This window comes from Rhinichthys klamathensis, unplaced genomic scaffold (assembly GCF_029890125.1).
Source record: "Rhinichthys klamathensis goyatoka isolate OS25496 unplaced genomic scaffold, OSU_Roscu_1.1 h1tg000245l_1, whole genome shotgun sequence".
NCBI lineage: Eukaryota > Metazoa > Chordata > Actinopteri > Cypriniformes > Leuciscidae > Rhinichthys > Rhinichthys klamathensis.
Genome location: NW_026606767.1, coordinates 661689 through 681737, shown reverse-complemented (window position 1 = coordinate 681737; position 20049 = coordinate 661689). Strand labels below are relative to the sequence as shown.

The 20049-nt window shown below is 38.9% G+C and overlaps 1 protein-coding gene across 2 annotated transcripts in view; it reads left to right on the top strand.

The window, feature by feature from the left end:
• The window catches only part of ctif (CBP80/20-dependent translation initiation factor), an 86228-nt gene extending 66464 nt beyond the window's left edge, over positions 1-19764 (top strand). For both annotated transcript variants that reach the window (XM_056266119.1, XM_056266118.1), the window contains 2 exons: positions 18082-18135; positions 19220-19764. In XM_056266119.1, coding sequence (XP_056122094.1) covers positions 18082-18135; positions 19220-19435 — 270 coding nt within the window. In that variant the 3' untranslated portion in view covers positions 19436-19764. The remainder of the gene's footprint in view (positions 1-18081; positions 18136-19219) is intronic.
• The last annotated feature ends 285 nt before the right edge of the window (positions 19765-20049 follow it).

Sequence of the window (20049 nt, the reverse complement as noted above, 5' to 3'; positions counted from 1 at the left end):
AACCTGGCGGAAACCGAGGGTAACGTGGATATGACGTCATTGACTGGCGACTCCTCACCCCTGCTCACACGCCCCGTTTCATTGGTTAAAATCGCAATTTTCTCACCATTTACAAATAGTTGGAAACATTTGGGATATTGTAAGTAATCAACTAAACAAAATATATAACATTGGCCTAGTGGTTTTTGGATATTTTACTGCAAAAATCCTGCATATTGTACCTTTAAAGGAGACCTATTATTCCCTTTTGGAAAGTTTTGATTTGTTTTTGGACTCTACAAGAACAGGTTTTCATGCTTGAATGTTCAAAACACATTATTTTTCTCATATTGTCCATTGTTGCGGCTCCTCTCTTCCCAGTCTGTCAGTAACGCTCTGTATAGTTCCTGTCTCTATGAAGCCCCTCCTTCTGAAAAGCACACTGTGCTCTGATTGGTCGACTGGAGCTTGCGTTGCGATTAGTCGATCGTGTGTCAGACACTGATATAGAGAATAACTCCTGCTGGAGATACTGTAACTTTGCAGAGGTTTTTATGCTCAAAGAGCGACATTAAAGTACGTTGAAAATATAAAAAATCAGAATAGGACTGCTTTAAATCTTCTGCTATTTAGCAATGATAATGTTTATTTCTTATGTATTAACTCACCATAACTGAACATGTTGCTGAACACTGAATAGGTGTTGTTGACATGTAAATGTGAATGGTTGTGTGTTCAATTGCATTTATCTGATGACCGTAAATACATTTTTATATTTTTCAGCTGAATTTCAGTAACTCAGAGTCAGAAGTAGGGCTGCACGATTTAAGTAATTTTCATTTTTAAAATGCGATTTAAATTTTGATTTCAAATTGTTTTTCTATATATAAGTGTGATATAATACTATTATTATTATTAACAATAATAATATTGTTATTATTATTACAAAATAAAAATATTAAAACGAGACATTCCTATTGTAATATTTCACTTTAAAATAAAATATATGTTTTAGATAAATAATTTTATGGTACAACTGTAAAATTACAATTCTAATATTTATGGCTGTCTTAATTTCTTCATTTTCAAACTTTGAACCATCAAGCTTTTATTTAGGTGGTTTTTACAAGTTTGGGAAGTGGCGCACTTCATTTTTATTTTCGGTTTTATTTCGATTAATCATGCAGCTCTGCTTGCAAGGTAGTTTTGCTGTGTGAAAGTTACTGTATTTGTTTCACAATACATCAAACTCATTTCAAAAGATCAAAATTTTATTTTATTTTTTTATTCATTATCCGACCCCTTTAAGACTTTAAGACGATCTTTGTCTAGTGAAATGCCCCGATCGCTGGTGAATAGGGCTTCCCTGTCTGGGCTGAATCCTGTCAGTTGTTCAGCTGATGACAGACGTGATCCGTCAAAAGCCAAAGTTTGATTCTTCTGCAGCTCCACATCAAAGAGACGTGATCTGGGTGAGAGTGCAGTGTGTGTTTGTGCCGTATGAATGCCGCTATTCAGGATCGCAGCCGGATTAACATCCCGTTCGGCTCTCGTATCGGCACGTCCCGACACGAGGGTCTGGGAGTCTGACCAGGCACTTAGTGTCGGTGTGTGACAGCGATTACGTCTCAGCCAGGTGTGTGAAGTGTGTGTTGTGTGGACCGGCAGAGCAGGTTGGGTAATTACAGGTGATCCAGCTGTAGTGTGGAGCTGACAGGTGTATTTGGAGCGCTGAGGGTGTGGGAGAAAATAAAAGACAGGATGAATGGAGGGAGGGAGAAAAGAGAGCGTCTGTTGTTCACTTGAAAGCTGCTTGAGCTGAAGGGTTGGACGCATCTCTGATCTTCTCAAACCCTTTTGTTGGATTCTTTTGTGCATTTTCATCACTTTTACCTGGTTGCATACAGCTACAACTCAAATATACAAGTTCTACACTATTCATTCATAGATTTGAAAGGCTCTCTTGGTAAGAGAGAAACTCAAGATGATGTGAATGCAGTAGGATAGCTGAAGTTTGTGATTTTATAGATGCAATATTTGCATATTAAAGTGCCACTATTATGCTATTTTAAAGGTTACTAATTTTGTTTTGCAGTCTCCTACAACAGGTTTACACGTATCCAAGGTCAAAAACACTTTAATTTTCTCATAATATCCATTCCAGCATCAGCTCTTTTCTCACAGTGTCTGCAACAGTCGATAAAGGATCCGGTCTCTTTAAACCCCTCCTTTCCACGAGCCTGCCCTGCTCTGATTGGTCAGATGGCCTAGTCTGTTGTGATTGGTCTACTCTGCTCTGATTGGTCAGATGGCCTAGTCTGTTGTGATTGGTCTACTCTGCTCTGATTGGTCAGATGGCCCAGTCTGTTTTGATTGGTCTACTCTGCTCTGATTGGTCAGATGGCTCAGTCTGTTGTGATTGGTCTACTCTGCTCTGATTGGTCAGATGGCCCAGTCTGTTTTGATTGGTCTACTCTGCTCTGATTGGTCAGATGGCTCAGTCTGTTGTGATTGGTCTACTCTGCTCTGATTGGTCAGATGGCCCAGTCTGTTGTGATTGGTCTACTCTGCTCTGATTGGTCAGATGGCCCAGTCTGTTTTGATTGGTCTACTCTGCTCTGATTGGTCAGATGGCCCAGTCTGTTGTGATTGGTCTACTCTGCTCTGATTGCTCAGATGGCCCAGTCTGTTGTGATTGGCCTACTCTGCTCTGATTGGTCAGATGGCCCAGTCTGTTGTGATTGGTCTACTCTGCTCTGATTGGTCAGATGGCCCAGACTGTTGTGATTGACCGACCGTTTATTGTGTGTGTGTCAGAAACCAATTTCCCATTAAAATATCTAAATTTGACCTCCAGATCTTCCTCAGCACTTGATAGACAGTGATACGTAATGATGACGTCTGTTTTACCGTATCAATTCCAGCTCAAGACTCAATCTTTAGGACAGTCCTTGTAAAGTGGATTTGCTTTGGTAGCAGAAAACAGCATCTTCTCGTCACCAAACTCTTCTAGTCTCAGCTACAACTGCAGTGTTTGAGGGCTGGGCAAAGTAGACATTGTTCGAAAGCATTAAACTGGCGGTTATGGTAAGGGGCGGGACATTTCCCAAACACACTCGAAGTGGTTGACAAATCACAACACACTGATCCAGCTGACCAATCAGAGCACAGTGTGCTTTTCAGAAGGAGGGGCTTCATAGAGACTTTGAACATTTGAGACATAGAGAATAATGAACATTTAAGCATGAAAACCTGTTCTAATAGAGCCCAAAAACAAAATCTAGGCTTTCTAAAAGGGCATTGTAGGTCTCCTTTAAAATATGTCTCTATAGTAGAGAGTTTGACCATCTAGGATCATGTAAATTTTTGAAGTCTTCAGGGAGATAATTACAGCCTTGTCTTCATGTTCTTCATTATATTGATTCTGATGTGGAGTTGTATTCGCGTATGAGGTTAGTTTGAGGTGGTTTCTGTAACACGAGCTCTGCTCCTGCTCTCTGGGGACGTCATTATGGACTATATAACTCTAGACTTAAAGCAGCAGTTACCCTGGAGACCAGCATAAGGAGACCCCATCAGTAATTACCCGAGACCACCAGGACTAGAAACCTCTAGACACCAATATACATGTTCACTCCTTCAAACGCCGCGGGCCATGGATTCAGGTCTGGTAAATCTTATCATAGATTCAGAGACTTTTGGGTACTTTCTGACTTGTTTTTGCAATTATTGTTCAGGTGAAATCTCATTAAAGATTGAGAAGACAGTTGTGAAAAACTTGAAGATATTAGGGAATATATTTGAAGGCCGTAAATGTCATGGATTGAATGAAATCTTACAGTCCTTGGATAAGTCATGGCAATGTCGATAGTGAGATACAAATACCGCTCAAAAGTTTGGGGTCGGTAAGATGTTCTGCTCACCACGGCTGCATTTATTTGATGAAAAATACAGTAAAACTGTGAAATATTATTACTATTTTAAATAGCTGGTTTCTATGTGAATATATTTTAAAATGTAATTTATTCCTGTGATCAAAGCTGTATTTTCAGCATCATTACTTCAGTCTTCAGTGTCACATGATCCTTCAGAAATCACTCTAATATGATGATTTGCTGCTCAAGAAACATTTCTGATTATTATCAATATTGAAAACAGTTGTGCTGTGTAATATTTGTTAAAACATGATAAAAGTTCAGCATTTACTTTACTGTCACTTTTGATCAATTTAATGCATCCTTGCTGTATAAAAGTATTAATTTCTTTAAAAAATGTGTAATTCATACCTTGTAATGCAACTTATAATGCATTTTATGGTCTCGTGAATAATTGTAACCACAGTTATAATACTTATCTATTAATTACTCCCCTTTAGAAAGTATAATGCATTAAAATAACCAATTTCAGATGCGACAAGGAATCTGAATATTAAAATGCATTTTAACTTTGGTTACAATTAAATGTTAAAATATATAATGCATTATAACGTACATTATTAATACCTTTATAATGCATTATACATAAAGGCTTTAAGTAAAGTTTACTGTAAACATTTGAACTGTTTTTTTTTTAACTATATATATTTTTTATTTTAGTTTTAATCTGGTAGGTATAGCTTTTTTTTAAATAGTGTAATTGTTTAAATCTTTGAATTCCAAGTTTTGACTCCTAAATCTGTTCCAGAAATATCTATAAATTTCTTTTTAAATGTTCAGTAATCAGAAATGACTGGAACTCATAGAAATTAGTGAACCCTGTAAGACTCTTTAACCTTAACTGCAGGCCGTACTATAATTTTGACACTGATTTTCTCAACAAATAAAGTAAAATTTATATTTTTTTGTATTTTCATTAGACTAGATCAAACGTTTTAAAGAGCACAGACGCTGCCGTCTGGTTAACATCCAGCTAATTGACGTTTGCTCATGTTAGCAAAGCCCCTTCTTTTTTTTGTGGTAATTTTTCTCTGAATAATCACTACTTCCCACATTTTCTTAAATTATATTAAGAGTCAGGACCAAAAGTAAAGGGGTCATATTGTCTATTGAAACCAAAGAGTGATGTAGAAATACTGTTATACTCACAACATAAACAGTAACATTATAAGTGTACTTTAGGAAAAAAAGTCCCGTAAAGTAGATGATCTGTATAAATGTCTGCTGTAATGTTTTGGAGACTGTTGTTGTGGTAACCCGTGAAGTAAAGTGTATTTTGAGAGCGAGTCTGCTTGAATGAAATTCCTGTTTTTTTGTGGGATTGTGCGGGAGGTTGTCAGCTGTTTTGTGAGACGGTATCCAGACCCGCTCGCGTCAGCTTTGATCAGCGTGGTCCACCGGCCCCTGCAGGCCCCCTGCCTCACAAAGGGCTGCCTGTGTCACTGCCTGAGTGCTTTTCCCGCCCTGCGTTCTGCCAGTCGTCTCAGTAGATCTCTTCAGACACACACACACACACACACACACACACACAGATCCACCTTTAGGAGCAAGAGTACTCATATCAGAACGGCCTGAAAGGCTCAAGAACATCATTATATTAGTCCAGAAATCTTCTGAAGTCGTGTGAAAGCTGCACAAGTTTTAAAATACAACTTTAACTCTCAGCGTTAGGTGTTTAAGTCTCGTTAAGTTTGGTATATCAGGTATAGCAATAGTGATGCTTGACTTTACCACCACTAATAGCTGGGCAATATGGCCAAAATATTATCACAAAAAAAAAAAAAGATTCTATATCAATATGTATCATCAGTTACCATGGGGAATGAAATGCATTCCACATGTTTGTCAGAGCTAAAAAATGAATGTAAACATAACTTTGCAGAATAAGCTACCTTTTAATTTAGGCCCATAAATCCTTTTTATTTTCTTTAGATTCTGTGTTTTATAAAATCCATCATCAAAAATGGTCTCTAATGCAATGAATTTATAGAACTTTAACAATTTAATCAAAGTAAAACACAGTATAGCAATTCATTTACAACAAAACCTTTTTTTTTATCAAATAAAGTATAAATTAAAACATGAAAATATATTCGTTGTATGATATTCCTCAAAATAATAGTATTTTTTATTATAATAGTGATACTTATTTTAATACTTATTATTATTATTATTATTATTATTCACAACATCTCAAATAATAATAAAATGTAAAAATATTTATTAGTAGTTGTAGTAGTAGCAGCAGCATTTTAAGGAATATCAAGACAACCAAGATCAGTTTAATAGTAATAATACTTTATTAATATTATTGAGCAATATCATACAACCAATATTTGTTTATAATAATAATGAATATTTATTGTATTATTATTATTATTATATTTATTATTAAGCAATAATCATAAAACAATATATTTCTTAATAATAATAATTCATATTTTAATAGATTTTATTAGTAGTAGTAATGGTAGTAGTATCACTTTGAGAAGCACATGTTAATATACAATAATAATATATTTGTGTCATACATTTGCCAAGTTAAACCACACTTTTATTTAATTTCAAGTATGATTAATAGTCTCTCTTTGGACTTCCCCAAACGCTGTTTAAGCCCAGCTCTAGACTATGAGGATCCAGTCTGATTGAATCAATGTCTAGTTTTAATTTGTGTTCAGTGTCTGTGTTTAGTTCTGTTTCGTCACTCTGTCATTCAGATGAGAACGCTATAGTAATATAAATGCAAAAAGCAGAACTTTCAGCACAATTTATGAATGAATCCTTATCATTCGTGATTTTGAACACAGTTCATGTGTGCCTGGGGCAAATCAGCAATTTTGCATTACACAAACATGTTGGCCAAGACTAGAAGAACATTCTTACATAATGTCCAATGACATCATCGTGTCTGTTACGGGAAAAGACATATGGGAAAGCAGACCACAGGATTAGAATAGCTGCTATTTTTGAGTGAAAAGCATAACGCTGAGAACATTACTAAATGCTTACATTTCTTTGCTTTTCGGGATTTCTTTCATTCGTTCTCATTGCAATGCTCATCTTTGGGGCTTTTCTGTTTTCCGCTTTAAAATTCCCTTTGAAACGGAGAAATGCATGTTGCATCAGACTCAGTTGCTGAATAATAATGTGTATTTGTCCTGTTTAGTGAGTTTCGCTTCTGTGTTTGTGGTCAGACTGAGCACATTTCTGTCTGTCACAACAGTTGTCTGGGGTTGAGACTCGGACTCGGGTGATATTGGTCTCGCTGGCGTCTGTTGGCTGGTGGTTTATGAGGAACAGTGAAAGAGGAAGTGAAAGATGATTCGTGTGTTGATGTGTGGTCTATATATACATCTGGATTACCAGCAGTGTCCTCCTGAAAGCTGAAGTCTGTTCAACTGTGCAAATTAAAGATGTATAATCGAATAGCTCCAACAGTAGAGCGTGCCACCAGCAGCGTTCATTTCCCAGGGAATGCATGAACTTCAGGAAGGCAAGACACGTTTGGGTTATTTTGCTTCCATAACTTGTCTTCTCTCAGACTAGTGAAAAGAAAACATCCAAAATACACTTAAGTCCCTCCAGAATAACGCGATTATGTGATCGCATGATTTAGTGCATAATCAGCCAAAGTCCGCATTTTCAAATACGCCGCATAAATTGCCGATTTCCAGGCAAAATATGCAGGGCTTGCATGATTTCATAATCCTCGCATTTTCATTGCAAAAAAGTTTGCTTCACACGAGAGCAGCCGTTTGCCGCTGTTGCCATGGGAACGTTATGAAATGACGTAATTACGCGACGTGAACATCATCGAAAAAGAAACAGGAGCACACTTTAATTTTTTATATTTTATTTATTAATTTTTACAGAAGTTGTAGCATATCCCTTTTGTAAAGCCACAGAACTTGTTTGACTCATCAATGTTTTGTAAGTTTGATGTGTTTATTAAGGTCTGAAATAAAACAAGATGAGAACTGAAATATTCCAGCACTCTCTGTGATGTGATCATAGGAAGTAATAAGAAATTACTCTTTACATTAAGGTAGTAGCCATATGAGAACAGGGTGTTGGAGAATCACTTTTTTTTTCTCTTTTTCATCAAACCGCAGTTTTTGCAAGTTCCCGCAATTTCACCGCATAAAATTGCATAAATATCCCGCATATTCCATCGCATTTTTTAAGAAAACGGGCCGCATAATCAAGGGTTTTTGCCCGCAACAATCACAAAAAAACTCAGCATTTTTCTGGAAGGACTGACTTTAAAGTTATGTATTGTTACTGAAATCTTCAGACGCTAGATAGATAAAGGCTGTGAGTCAGAAATCTCCACTTCAACAGCTTTGCATGCACCAAACTTTACAGTTTTATTCCTATCTATATTAGAGAGGATTTTGGTCATATAGCATTTATAGATTTATGGACTGATAAAAAGAGATAAAGTTCATTAACATGCTGAAAGATGCATTCTTTTTCACACACTGTGCATTATTACATCTCATCTATTCCCTGTCCATCTGAAACACACTGATTTCTGCAAAGCCCCTCCTTCCGAAAAGCTCCGAGTGATCTGATTGGCCAGCTTGTCCCAGTGCGTTGTGATTGGCCAAACACATCAAGCGTTGGACGGAAATGTAACGCCACTTACCATAATCACGAGCTTCCAAGGCAATAAAGGGTTAGTTCACCCAAAAATGAAAATTATGTCATTAATGACTCTCCCTCATGTCGTGCCAAGCCCGTAAGACCTCCGTTCATCTTCAGAACACAGTTTAAGATATTTTAGATTTAGTCCGAGAGCTTTCTGTCCCTCCATTGTAAATGTATGTACGGTATACTGTCCTTGTCCAGAAAGGAAATAAAGACATCATCAAAGTAGTCCATGTGACATCAGTGGGTTAGTTAGAATGTGTTGAAGCATCGAAAATACATTTTGCTCCAAAAATAACAAAAACTACGACTTTATTCAGCATTGTATTGTGTTCCGGTTCTGTTGTGGATCCGCGTTCAGTGCCGCCGCTGACGTAAGACGCTGCTGACGTGTGTCTGGTGTGTGTGTGTGTGTGTGTGTGTTCGGGTTCTGTTGTGGATCCGCGTTCAGTGCCGCCGCTGACGTAAGACGCTGCTGACGTGTGTCTGGTGTGTGTGTGTGTGTGTATTCGGGTTCTGTTGTGGATCCGCGTTCAGTGGCGCCGCTGACGTAAGACGCTGCTGACGTGTGTCTGGTGTGTGTGTGTGTGTGTGTATTCTGGTTCTGTTGTGGATCTGCGTTCAGTGCCGCTGCTGACGTAAGACGCTGCTGACGTGTGTCTGGTGTGTGTGTGTGTGTGTGTGTGTTCTGGTTCTGTTGTGGATCCGCGTTCAGTGCCGCTGCTGACGTAAGACGCTGCTGACGTGTGTCTGGTGTGTGTGTGTGTGTGTGTATTCTGGTTCTGTTGTGGATCTGCGTTCAGTGCCGCTGCTGACGTAAGACGCTGCTGACGTGTGTCTGGTGTGTGTGTGTGTGTGTATTCGGGTTCTGTTGTGGATCCGCGTTCAGTGCCGCCGCTGACGTAAGACGCTGCTGACGTGTGTCTGGTGTGTGTGTGTGTATTCGGGTTCAAATAAATATGGCTGGGCAAAAAAATGCAAGTCTTCCTCTGTGTGGAAATCCTTAGACATGTTTGCGAAGATTGTTTTGTTTCCAGCGTGCGTCTCCCTCAGACTGTAAACGAAGCTCGGGCGCACCAGACACACACACACACACACCAGACACACGTCAGCAGCGTCTTACGTCAGCGGCGGCACTGAACGCGGATCCACAACAGAACCAGAATACACACACACACACACACACACACACACACACCAGACACACGTCAGCAGCGTCTTACGTCAGCAGCGGCACTGAACGCGGATCCACAACAGAACCCGAATACACACACACACACACACACCAGACACACGTCAGCAGCGTCTTACGTCAGCAGCGGCACTGAACGCGGATCCACAACAGAACCCGAATACACACACACACACACACACACCAGACACACGTCAGCAGCGTCTTACGTCAGCGGCGGCACTGAACGCGGATCCACAACAGAACCAGAATACACACACACACACACACACACACCAGACACACGTCAGCAGCGGCACTGAACGCGGATCCACAACAGAACCAGAATACACACACACACACACCAGACACACGTCAGCAGCGTCTTACGTCAGGGGCGGCACTGAACGCGGATCCACAACAGAACCGGAATACACACACACACACACACCAGACACACGTCAGCAGCGTCTTACGTCAGCGGCGTCACTGAACGCGGATCCACAACAGAACCGGAACACAATACAATGCTGAATAAAGTCCTAGTTTTAGTTATTTTTGGACCAAAATGTATTTTCGATTAGGGCTGGGCGATAAAACGATAACGATAAGTATCGCGATAGATACGTGATCGATATCAATAAAAAATGTGTTCGATAAAACGTTCGATAATTTTTTTTTTCTTCCTCGGAAGAAACCACAGGTTGCGAAGCAAGTTTGCATTAACAAAGACACTCGCTCTCTGGTAACCTAGCAACGTAGGGAGTGACAAGCTCAGGCAATCATGTAACGTGTCAGTTTGGTTGCGCCTGTCACTACTCGATCCGTACCGGAAACACGATCTGTACTGCGCATGTGCGAGAACGCGTCTCCTTCCTGTCTGATGTCGAAACCATTTACGGCAGTTGTTGTTTGACACTACACGATCCGTATGGTAACCATGATCGTAACTGAAGCCCCTTAACTGACTTTTATTTATCCTTCGTCATTTTATTTATTGTTTATTTATTTGTATCTTTAATTTATTTTCTTCTCCCTAAAGTTGTGTTATTCTACGTGTTCCGTTTCCTGTTAACACTTTTATTTTTTTCAATTCTGTTTAAGCCAGTTACTGTTGTCAATTTTACAAACACATATGCATTAAGTGTGGGCAGTATGATGGTTGTAGTGTGCGATCAGCCTCCTCTACAGAAGTAATATTGTAATATATTGTAATATTAACAATATTAGGGTACTACATGTAATATTTCATTTTCTAAAGGTTTGTTCTACTTATTTCAGCATACTTTAACAAATGTCTGCACTCAAGAAAACACAGAAACACTCAGAATAACATTATTTATTTATTAATAAATGAATTCATCCATACCTACCTCCATCCATCTATCATCCATCCCTCCTTCTATATCCCTCCCTCCTTCCTTCCTTCCTTCTATATTTATCTCTCCCTCCATTTATCCCTCCATCCATATCCATCCCTCCCTATCTATCCATCCCTCCCTCCATATCCATCCCTCTGCCTATCCATATCCATCCCTCCCTATCCATATCTCCCTCCCTCCTTCCTTCTATATCCATCCCTCCCTCCCTCCCTCCATATCCATCCCTCCATATCCATCCCTCCCTCCTTCCTTCCTTCTATATCCATCCTTCCTTCTATATCCATCCCTCCTTCTATATCCATCCCTCCTTCTATATTCATCTCTCCCTCCCTCTCCATCCATCCCACACGCTCTCACTCTCACCACACGCTCTCACTCTCACCACACGCTCTCACTCTCACTCGCTCTCACTCTCACTCCTCACTCGCTCTTGCACACTCATGAACAAACAAACATGGCATTGACCTTCAGGCCTTGTTCATCAGCACAGGATGATAAAAATGTTTCCATGTCATCTAGACACTGGAATAAAAACAAAAAGTCATCCTTTGCGTCAGGAAGTTCCTCCAGGACATTCCTGAGGGCATTTTTTTGTTGACTTCCGCTCATCTGCAGGAAAGAAGGCTCTGTCACCTTCCCACAGAATAAGTCTCTATGACTGCGTACCAGGGATGGAAATTTACTTTTTTGTCCACCGGCCACTGTGGCTGGTGGATTTCAAAATCTACCAGCCACTCAATGTTTTTACCAGCCACTTTCTTGTTTTTAACCGACAATGTGTAACTGCATGTGAAAATTAATACTACAAGAATACTTAAGCAGTTTATTTAATCTCAAGTCTCAATGAAATACTGACATTTTCTCTTTCTCTCACCCTCGGCCTCATCCACCTAATCTGTCATTTTTTTGTTTTGATGATAAATTGAGCCAGCCTCCAAAAGTAATTAACCTGTCCTGTGATTTTTTTCTCTCTCACACAACACTCTCACGGAACGCGTCAGACGCTCGAACTTGCCGCGCGAATGAGGCGTATTCGCATCTACCACGGCGCGCTCTACACCTCATTCGCGCCGCAGGAATTTTTTACGCGCGTAACGCGTCTTTGCATTGACTTAACAATGAAATCACTCGCGCCAGACGCTCTATTCTCGTCTGGTGTGAACACACCATGATGTTTTCTCTGCAGACCTCTACGCCTGCGATGTAACGCCACATATTGTTTGAAGGTGTGCCTCCTCTAAAAGTGTCCGCCGTCCGGGTGAAACAGTATGCTATTTTTATTTACCCGCCACGGTGGCCGGTAGGTGAAGCGAGTTTACCCGCCACAACACAAAATCACCCGCATTTGGCTGGTGGCGGGTGCTAATTTCCATCCCTGCTGCGTACCCAGTCCTGCGCTGTAAGAAGGTCTCTTACAATGATTGGCTGTAAATATATAAATAATGGCACAAAATAATGAATCTATTTATCTAGCATGCATGCAACTTTCAGTCCAGGATCCTGGGTCAATGGAGCTTGCAATGTGCCTGGCATTCCAAAGAAAACTCAAAATACATAATATGTAATTAAATTATCAGTTATGTATACTGATAATGAGGATTTTAAATGAAACTTGAAGCCTGAGAACGTGGATCTTATGTGAACTTAAAGCCTGAGAACGAGGCTTTTATGTGAACGAAGCCTGAGAACGAGGCTTTTATGTGAACGAAGCCGGAGAACGAGGCTCCCTTTGCAAATTGTAACCAAATAACATGCCTGGAACAAGGCTAGTAAATCAATTATCTTTAGTCTCAACCTAAATATGGTTCTGTAACTGTCATCTCCAAAACCATCAGGACGAAGAGAATCAAGGAAAAGTATCTCCCTTTTAGCTACCAACATAACCTGCAATGGGTATTTTGTTAATATCCATGAAAATAGAACGCACTTAATCCTACCTTTTGTAAATGATACAGCTATGAAGATTATAGAAAAAAAAAACTCAACACAGAGCAGATAGTGATCCGCTTCATTCGGCTGTCTGCTCCAAGCTGGAAATAGTATCAGATCCTTGGACCTCACGTTTTCCTAATAGTATTGGAACAAAATATTATTCAATAATCATATACTTCTGTGCCTGTTCCCAAAAGAGTTATTTCTTGGTTGATGAGTATGATAGCAAAAAAACACAAACAAAGCACTTGCAGGCAAACAATGCAATGGGTCCACATTTTGGTCTTTCCAGGTGGGAACCACATAAGGTCCACAATGTGAACATCTTTTCCCTTATGGAAAGAACATTATAAGTTACTGAACACGCATACATTAAAATAAATACCGTTTCTGGCAGTGGTCCAATCAGATCCAAACCAACCACCTCCCAAGCTTCTTTTACCTGCATGCCACAAAATTAGTATTAGTCAAATGCTGGTAAAACTGTACACAAGCTTGAGACTAGCTTGTTAGTTTCATCAGTATGCTAAAACATTGTAAGCAGTACCTTAATGGAATGCAAAACTGGCACAACAGTCTTGATTGGGTCATTCAGCTGGCAGCGGTGACAACATCTGACCTAAAAAGCAACACATTTTTTCAACAAATTGTCTAGAAAAATAGCCAGTTGATGAGAGGCGGTATTAAAATTAAGTGACATGGCATCTGTGGCTTTAATATGTTAAGTCCATATGCTACTGCAGTTGATACAAGTTGGTGATAATACAGTAGTCAACATTTTAAGTGGATAAAGACCTTTTTATTAAAGTTATATATGACTTTTGAACAATACCCATTCTTGTCTTAGGACAACTTCGATTAACTTTTTTGATCCACATCAAATATAACTTTTAAAACAAGGAGGTATCAAACAAAGGTGGCAAAAGTTGACACAATCTTAAGTATAGATATAAGATACCCATTAAGTTTGTAAAATTACCCATTCTTTCACGTCCTGGATAATTGTAGACCAATAGTAGCCAGCAATAACCCGGTTTTGAGTGCCTCTGACGCCACTATGATTGCCAGTCCCAGGATTATTATGGCACTCCGTGAGAACAGACCTCTTCTTTTCCTCTGACAGGACAACTAGCCGCATATACTGCATACTGGGGCCGATGTAGAAGAGTCTGTCGTCTGTTTTAAAAGGAAAAAAGAAAACGTCTGAAAGAGTTGAAGTTCAAAGTAAATAGAAAAATATCATATTACTATCTGATATCTGACAGGTTTAACTACATAAAAGTCACGTATTAATACACAGATATGGGAGCTGAACAAGTAAAACAACTCAAATTTAAACAATTAAAATAACTTGATATTTTAAACTAATTTGTTCATTTAGCACATGAGGTTGTACCAGTCAGTCAGTTCTCTTCTATTTTTCATTATAAAATCTTCCGGTTCTTTCTTACCCCCGGTTTCACACAGACAAGGCCCAGAGTGTAAAATGCATATTTGAGCTGTTTTAACTAAAAGCAACACCGTGACTGATACATTTAAAAATATGTCAGTGCCATTTTTTGTCTCAAGATACACACGAGTAAAGTTTATTTTTTCTAAAGCATGTTTATAAAAGCTGGCAGTAATGATACCCTCATTTCACAATTAGATACATATCACGATACTGAACTCACGATACGATATTATTGCGATACTCCCAAGAAATATTATAAAAGGTTAACACAAAATGCACTGTTGATTAAAATGCTAACTTTGATATTGCATTGTGGGTTTAAATTAATAGGCTTGGAATTGGTGCTTGTAACCCAAGGATGTTTCCACCAGAATAAACATATTCATGATTCTGAAGCTGAAAATACTTAATTATTTTAGACGAATATAGCCTACTTAACATTCTGGTAACATAAGACGTTTGGCATTGATTATCAGGACCCACAAATATTCCCCATTTATTACACATTATAATCAACATTATAAAGTAGTTTAATGTAGTAGTACTTACACAAAAACTCTGAAAACATCAAATTTCTTCCTCACACAGTAATTTTTATTTTGGGTGAACTATCCACGATACATATTGTCACTATCCACAATACGTATTGTTGCATTTTTGTATTACGAAATATTGTGGCACGATATATTGTTACACAACACAATTGAACTAAGGCATAATCCTGGATTAGTCTTACTTGTCATAGTTACCTTTGATGATAAAATTCGCAGACGACCGTTTCACTTTCCGACGCTCAGCGGGATTGTCAGGCATTTCTCCTTTTAAGAGAAATTCTTGAACTTTCACATAAAATGCAAAAGAATCCATGTTTTTTTCGCACATGCAGGACAGTAAAGTACAAATCGTGCCAGTAAAGTTCGGATCGAGTAGTGACAGTGAAGTTGTCGTAAAAACATTGATGATGACAGGAAGTGGCGGAAAAACTTCGTTCTCGCACATGCGCAGTACAGATCGTGTAACCGGTACGGATCGAGTAGCGACAGCGCCATCAAAAAAAAAAAAGAAAAAAGTTTGGTTGCGCCATCGTTGTCTCGTGCTGCTGGGTTCCTCATCAGTAACCGGCGATTGATAAGCAGAAAATGAGTGCCCTTCATCTGCATGCCATGCAGGCTAGAATTATTATTCGAAACATTATTGGATAATTCGCTCTATTCGCGTTTGTTGTGAACACAGCATAATGAACAGGCTGCGATGTCAAGATTGCAATGCTGGAGTGTGTGTGTGTGTGTGTGTGTGTGTGTGTGTCCGACTCCGCGTGCGCGAGAGAGAGAGGCGCGAGAGAGAGAGGCACGCGGGCGCGATCGAACAGTGGAGACATAAAAACATACTCCGTCATTTTGTTAATACAGGACATCAGTCAGTCTGCAAAGTGTTTACAATATTTGTGTAGGCCTATACTCGCAATAAAACACAACATTGTCCTTTTGTCACACTGTATTTCTTGTCAAACTGTAGCCTACAACTGTACACACCGTTTTAAAAGCAAAACATATTTATCCAACCCCTTTGTAAAACAGTCTGTGTGTTCCATCTTTTGGACATTCATCATATCGCATTGGTTTTCATTTCTTGCCCTCAAAACAGAGCACTAATCTGTTTATTTTTAAGTTACACATTGATTAAAAAAGAAAGTGAAATATGTTGGTAGATTATTTTATATGGAAATCAATTATTTATAATTCTGATGAGAATAAAGTTAGGGTTAATTAAAATTAAGGAAAACAAATATATTGATCTGAAATATTGCAAATTAATTTTAAATTCATTCAGGTACAATTACCAAACATATCTCATATCTATCTTTTTATTAGTTTAATTAATAAACCAATTATATAAAACTATTATCAGTGCACTATAAATAAACTGGTTCTATGCCTTTATTAATAAAAGTTATTTAAAAAATACAAGGCTTAAGACATTTATAAAAATGCCTTCTATATTTCTGTTTTGCTTTTCACTCCATTGTAGCGAAATCGTACCGAACAGTGATGTCTAAAAAAACCACCCCCGTCCCGCCGCGCCACTGTCACCTTTTTTACTCTGAGGAGTTTGCAGGTCTGATTGTGAATTTAGACTTAATTATTTGAGTTTTCCATGGTTGTGTTGACATTTCTGTCTTGGGATTGTAATCAGAGGAAGGTTAAGTTTAAAATAAAAATGTTTAAATGTAATATATTTTTTCTCCTGGTCCTTATTTTAAATGGGTCATAAAAAAAATCAATAATTATCGATATCGACCGATATGAAACACTGATATCGTGATACAGTTTTCAGCCATATCGCCCAGCCCTATTTTCGATGCTTCAACACACTCTAACTAACCCACTGATGTCACATGGACTACTTTGATGATGTCTTTATTTCCTTTCTGGACAAGGACAGTATACCGTACATACATTTACAATGGAGGGACAGAAAGCTCTCGGACTAAATCTAAAATATCTTAAACTGTGTTCTGAAGATGAACAGAGGTCTTACGGGCTTGGAACGACATGAGGGCGAGTCATTAATGACATCATTTTCATTTTTGGGTGAACTAACTCTTTAAGCAATTGTAAACACACAGTCAATAATGTCGCCACTTTTACCGTAGTAATCAGTTTTGAGTCTGTTCTGAAAATGCGGGTGAGCCAACCAAAAGAATAGCTTGAGCAGAACGCTTTCGGGAGGCCAGATAAAACAGTTTTGCTTTCACATCCAAACACACCATGTCTCCACGCCGCGACGACTCTACAATTAACTGAAGCCTCGTCTTCTCTTTTTGCGTTTGCCTTTGTCTAATTATGATGATATTTCAGATTGTGACGTAGACGTTTGCGGAAGAAATTTGTGGTTTTGGATCGAGGCGTTTTAGGCAGGTCTGGATCAGTGTTGATAAATCCCTTATGCGACACTGAGCTTTGTAACTTCGTCGTATACATGCACACACGGATACATTACACACTAAAGGAAAAGGAAAACATTAAAAAGCATCAAAAGACCCCTTTAATATGTCAACATAATGAAACAAGAATTTTATCCTCTGGCAATTTTTATCCATTCTGGAAATGTATGCAAATTAGTGCATATATTATTAGATAATGCACCATTTGCATATTTAAACATAACATTTCAGAAAACTTGCTATACAGCACTAATGTCTACTGTGATTAATCTACTGGGGAAAGTATGGTGATATTAATTAGTTCATATTTTTACCCTATTCACCTGTCTTGCCTTAAATTATATCTTTGATGCAGTGGATTAAAACATCTCCCAAATGCATAAATGTACTAAAAATGTTTTTTGAAAAACTGTTTATGAATGGAATCAACATTGAACCGACTCAAAGTGAATAACACCACCAATGACTTTATAGCTGAATTGAACTATAATTGATTCTTGTTTATCACTGTAAAGCTGCTTCGAAACCCTCTGTATTATTGTATAAAGCGCTATATAAATAAAGGTGACTTGTACTTGACTGTGATTGGTCAATCGCTGCACCGACTGACGTAAGGAGTGTGTTCTGTGTTTCAGCTCCTGGACTCTCCTGAGGTGAAGGAAGACGCTGTTCTCTGCTGTTCTATGGAGGTGAGTTGAGTTTAACAGCATCTCTGAGATCGTGAAAACTGCTGTAACACATTCATAATGATCAAGATCAGGGAGAGAGAGAATGAGACTGACGGATGGATAAAGCCCAGGACACAACAGACGGTCAGGCGTTTACGAGTGTCTGCGCACCGCTGGCTCTAGTCGGACGCCGTTGTTTTTTGTTTTTTTGGTCGATTCAGCATGTTGAATAGGCGTCGGCAGCGGGGAGAGAGAGTTCTGATTGGCTGTTCAGCTTAGCGAACGAGTCAGTGCACGAGAATAAAAGCGAAAGTGATGAGAGCGAGCAAAAAAAGACGGTACAGACAGAGCGCTGTTTTTTACATCATCTTACCTGAGCATACCAATGCACAAATATTTTCATATTAACATGAGCCGACTGGAATGAAGAAATTGATCAGCGTGATTGATATTCAAAATGGTAATATATCAATGGTATATACAATATATATTACAATAATGGAAAAAAAAAATATATATATATATACGTGTGTGTGTATACTGTATATACATGTACACACACACACAAACATATATAATGTGTGTACCTGTGTGTGTATATCCAAAACACACACATATATATCCAAAACAAACCAATATGATGTTCAGTGTGGATGATGTCCCACCGCCCGCAAACCGGATCATCAGGAGACAGTTTGTCTGGACATCCGACTGCTTCCGTCCAGTGTCTGTCTCTCTCTCTCTCTCTCTCTCTCTCTCTTTTTTCTCTGTCTGTCTCTCTCACTCAGACGAGCATCTGTTTCTCGGTCCCCCCTGTGGAGTTGACCTCTGACCCTTCCTTGAGCCTGAGTGTGTCCGTCTCCCTTTGAACATCTTATTTCCTCTTAAAAACACTCAGTGATTCCTGCCCCCTCTTTGTCTCTCTTTCTCCATTCATCTTTAAAGGAATATTACAGGATATTTTCAAATAAATGTTGATATTTGGTGGCACAGAGTCCCAGTCTCACACTTTTTCCTGAGATAATCATTTCCTAGGAGAACAGGGGAAGGAAGGTTTCTGCCTCTGTTTGTGTCGTTGCTGATTCTCGTCTGGATGTTCTTGCAGCTCCAGAGCACCGGCCGGCTGTTGGAGGAGCAGCTTCCCGAGATGATGACGGAGCTGCTGGCCGCGGTGCGGGATAAGATGTTGTGTCCGGCTGAGTCCCAGCTGACGCGCTCGCTCCTGATGGAGGTCATCGAGCTTCACGCTCACCACTGGAGCCCACTGGAGGCGCTGACCACTGCATACTACAACAGAACCATCCAGAAGCTCACGGCCTGACCACTGCGCAACACAACACACACATCCAGAGACTCGTCTAACTAACCACTACAGGCCACGGACACACTACAACACACACACACACACAAGCATTCTGCTATAGGATGGATGAGACAGGGCGTTGTGGGATGAGGGTCAGAGGTCAGAGGGTAAAATATGCAGATTGAAATGAATATGTATATGTTCACACTTCACATCTGCATATTCATGAGCTGACTCAGACATACAGACGCAAAACCAGACAGTCATTAGACGCGCACGCACACTGTCTGCCTGCCATTCTTTCTAGACAAAATGTCAACAGAAAGAGAAATCTAAAGAAAAATCTACGAAATGTAAAAAAAAAAAAAAATCTAAAGAAAAAAATTGTTTGCACAAAAAATGAAGCCTATTTTTTAACCCTTTTCATCAATATTTTATCATTTCTTTAATGCATCATTATTTTTTGCATTAGAGTGATGATAATAATTTTGAGAATAAGACCATTTCTATTCATTTTTTTTAATTTAATTTTCTATATTTAAGATGTTTTTTTTTTTTGCATTGTCATTATTTTCATCAGTTAAGCACATTTCCCCCAAAAAATATATCATGATTTATAAATACTTTACAAT